At 38.1% G+C, this 3,257-nt stretch overlaps 1 protein-coding gene across 1 annotated transcript; it reads left to right on the forward strand.

Annotated features, from left to right (window-relative positions):
- Nucleotides 1-736: 736 nt before the first annotated feature.
- On the forward strand, nucleotides 737-2,569 carry LOC148766966 (uncharacterized). The gene is made up of 3 exons (XM_088825880.1): nucleotides 737-880; nucleotides 1,003-2,430; nucleotides 2,519-2,569. The coding sequence occupies exons 2-3, from the start codon at nucleotides 1,597-1,599 to the stop codon at nucleotides 2,567-2,569; spliced, it is 885 nt and encodes a 294-aa protein (XP_088682006.1). The 5' UTR covers nucleotides 737-880; nucleotides 1,003-1,596.
- Nucleotides 2,570-3,257: the final 688 nt, after the last annotated feature.

Raw genomic sequence — 3,257 nt, forward strand, 5'->3', positions numbered from 1 at the left:
TGTGACGGCGGTGTGGTGACGATGGGGAGACAGATTTAGGGTTTTTTGGTGGATTGAACGGATGAAGGCGCGTGTAGAGAATTTTGCGCATGTTGTTACCTTAATCGACTATGTATATGTTCATAGTCGATTAAGCTAATCGACTATGCTCTGGTAGTCGATTAAGGTTCATCGACTCCAATTTTTTTTTTTTTTTTTTTTGATTTTTTGTTTATTGTTTTCAATTGTATAAATCATTTATAATATTTGTATATTTTTTTGTTTTTGTTATATATAGTTGATTTTGTATTTTTTTCGCAATTGTGATTTGTTATTTTTAGTAGCAGATTCTTAATCGACTATGCTTCACATTATAGTCGATTACTATAACTGGTATAAAACAAAAATTAAAAACAAAAAAAAATTAAATAATTTTCTTAATCGACTATGAAGCATAGTCGATTAAGGCTAATCGACTATGCTTCATAGTCGATTAAGGAAACTAATAAAAGACGAAAGAAAAAAAAAATTCGCTGAGCGTGACCCAGTGATGATGTGGCGGGTGGGGGCAAAGCTGGAAAACATAATGGCTGAAAATGGGTGTGGACTTTTTTCAAATGAACTAAAATATTTTGGGCCTCCCTCAGTTAAAAAAAATAATGAGGGGTTTTCTCGAAGAGGCCCTAAATTCTTTCAGCATCAAATCAAATTTGAAACCTATTCCTCTTTCAAGTCAAATCCAGATAGAAAACGACCCCCCACCCCTTCCTCCATTTCCGTACTGTCTGCTTCTTCCCCACCGAAAACAATACATACACAGATAGATACAGGTTTCTGATAAGATAAGCTCGCCGACTCAATTACCCAGTTTTCCGCCTCTTCTCCCCCAATTCAAAATCAGGTAATTAATTATCTTTCTCCGACTTGTACACTAATTTTTTTTCCTTTTCGTAGTCCCAGTTATATATACATTTTTGTGTGTGTTTAATTATTAGTGATTTCATGTTATTTTCCCTCTTTCAGCTAAATGTGGATCAATACACACACCGTCAATTGAATACTATTTTCCCATACCGATTTTAGTTTTTTTTTTTTTTTTTAGCAAGAAATTATTAGTGTTATGGCATTTGATCAGACCTCAATGCCCAAAAATTTACGCCCATTCAATGTAGTGAGAAATTTATCCGATGACCCAAGAATCGCTCCTGTAACCTCATCAATTAGACCCATTGAAGGGTTTTACACACACACTCCCACAGATATTGGAGCCGTGCCTGCGGTTTATTACCAAACCACCCTCCGGCTTTCTCCAACGGTGTTAGCGAGTGGGTCCCGCATATTGTGCCACCTCAACCCCAGCCCCGGCCCCAGCTCCAACAAGGTCTTGTGGGCCCCACCGCAGTTAATTCCGCGAGCGGGTACACTTATAGTCCGAGTTTTGGTAGTGATGGGAGTGGCGGCGATACTTCTGCCTCTGTTTGGAAAATTAAGTTCTTGTGCAGTTTCGGTGGGAAGATACTGCCACGTGTGAGTGACGGTGCGTTGTGATACGTAGGAGGACACACTAGGATTATCAGTGTTAGAAGAGACATCCCTTTCGTCGAGTTCTTACACAAGATGGCCGATACGTTGGGACAGAGTGTGGTGATTAAGTATCAGTTGCCAGATGAAGATCTCGATGCACTCGTCTCCGTTTCTTGTCCGGACGATCTCGAAAACATGATGGATGAATACGAGAAGCTTCTAGAAAGATCTTCGGATGGTTCGGCTAAAATGAGGATACTTTTGTTTTCGCCTTCCGAGCTCGAAAATGCTAGTTTTGAAGATTTGGAGGATGGTGGGAATAGGTATGTTGAAGCTGTGAACGGGATTATGGATGGTTTTAACCGTCTTGCAAGAAAGGAGAGTATTGAGAGTGGTAATTCTGCAAGGAGTTCCGATTTAAGTGGTACAGAAGGTGCTGATAGCTTAGGCCAAGTTAGTGGTGGTTTTTCGCCCAAGGGGATTTCGGTTGTTCAGCTCGAGACAGCGCCGAAAGTGGTTAATGTTGATCCTAGTACTATGCCGTATGCTGCTCCGACAACGGTAGGTGTTGTCTCTGAGCAAGACTTAGGGTTGCCTAGTGCGAGTTTTCCAGTATCCTCACCGTACACACACACGCAGGCAATTCAAGAAAATCCGAACCATGCAAACTATGTCCAACTCCCTTCCCAAATGGGGTTCCCTTCGCATATTTTAGGACATGTCCAACCTATTTACGCTCAGCAGCCTATCCATATGGGTGTCGGAGTTTCTCCTCATCAGTTTTCTCCTGCCTCTCATATGACACCAAATCCATCGTTTATAAGCACTAGTAATGCAGTTGCTGAGGATGTAGCTGCTTCTGTTCTTGGTTCATCTGTTGATGTTCAAACTGCTAATGTCGTAACACAGCAAACAGACGATTTTGGGGTTCGAGATTCCTCCAAGAATATTCTTTTTTTTTTTCTTCCCCAAGGTTTCAGTATTTACGAGGCTTACTTGTTTTATCTTCACTCAGGAATTCAAGACCAAATTGTCGGAGAAAATAAATTTCGGGCTGTCAATTTAATCAATTAAACAATTAAACTAATTAAGAACGCAAATAATCACGAGAAAATATCAATATAAAACGGATCTAGGATTTTATCTTTCCCCTATGCGATAATTCTTTACCCAATTAATCTTCTATCATGCAAGTTACGATTCCCAATTATTAACCCAAGACACGAAATTACTCAGCTTCCATCGGCAAATCTCCATGTCAAAAGCTGATGTCATATTGCACGTGTTTTAAAAGTTAAATAATTATTTATCAACGTGCTTTATACAAAAGCTCGGCATGTAAGCTGATTTGTCACATGTTTTAGTTCAAGAAATCATACATAGAAAAATCAAAGAAATACACATGTTATCTATTAGACAATGAATCTCCAGGTTAGAATGATGAATAGGTTAATTAAATAGGTGCAATTTATGGAGTAAACTGCAAAAACTACCCCTGTGTAATCTCGAAATAGCAAAAACCCCCCTGTGATAAATAAACTAGCAAAAACCTCCCCTGTGAAATTATTTAAATAGCAAAAATCCCCCTATGGAACTATTTGAGGGTTGACTTGATATAAAAAGACACAAATACCCCTGGAGTCTTGCAATTAATAAATTCTTATATTTTATAAATATTTTAATTATTTTATTTAAAAAATAATCAATTTAGTTGTTTACTATTTTTTTTAATTTCTAAACAAATAAATTAAAAA

This window comes from Erythranthe guttata, chromosome 11 (assembly GCF_056151865.1).
Source record: "Erythranthe guttata isolate IM_541 chromosome 11, IM_541, whole genome shotgun sequence".
Lineage (NCBI taxonomy): Eukaryota > Viridiplantae > Streptophyta > Magnoliopsida > Lamiales > Phrymaceae > Erythranthe > Erythranthe guttata.

Excerpts from the sequence above, each read along its gene's own strand:
- LOC148766966 (XM_088825880.1), top strand. The coding sequence starts at position 1,597 with ATGGCCGATACGTTGGGACAGAGTGTGGTGATTAAGTATCAGTTGCCA. Across the intron at positions 2,431-2,518 it reads AGCAAACAGACGATTTTGGG|GAATTCAAGACCAAATTGTC; the intron begins GTTCGAGATTCC and ends ATCTTCACTCAG.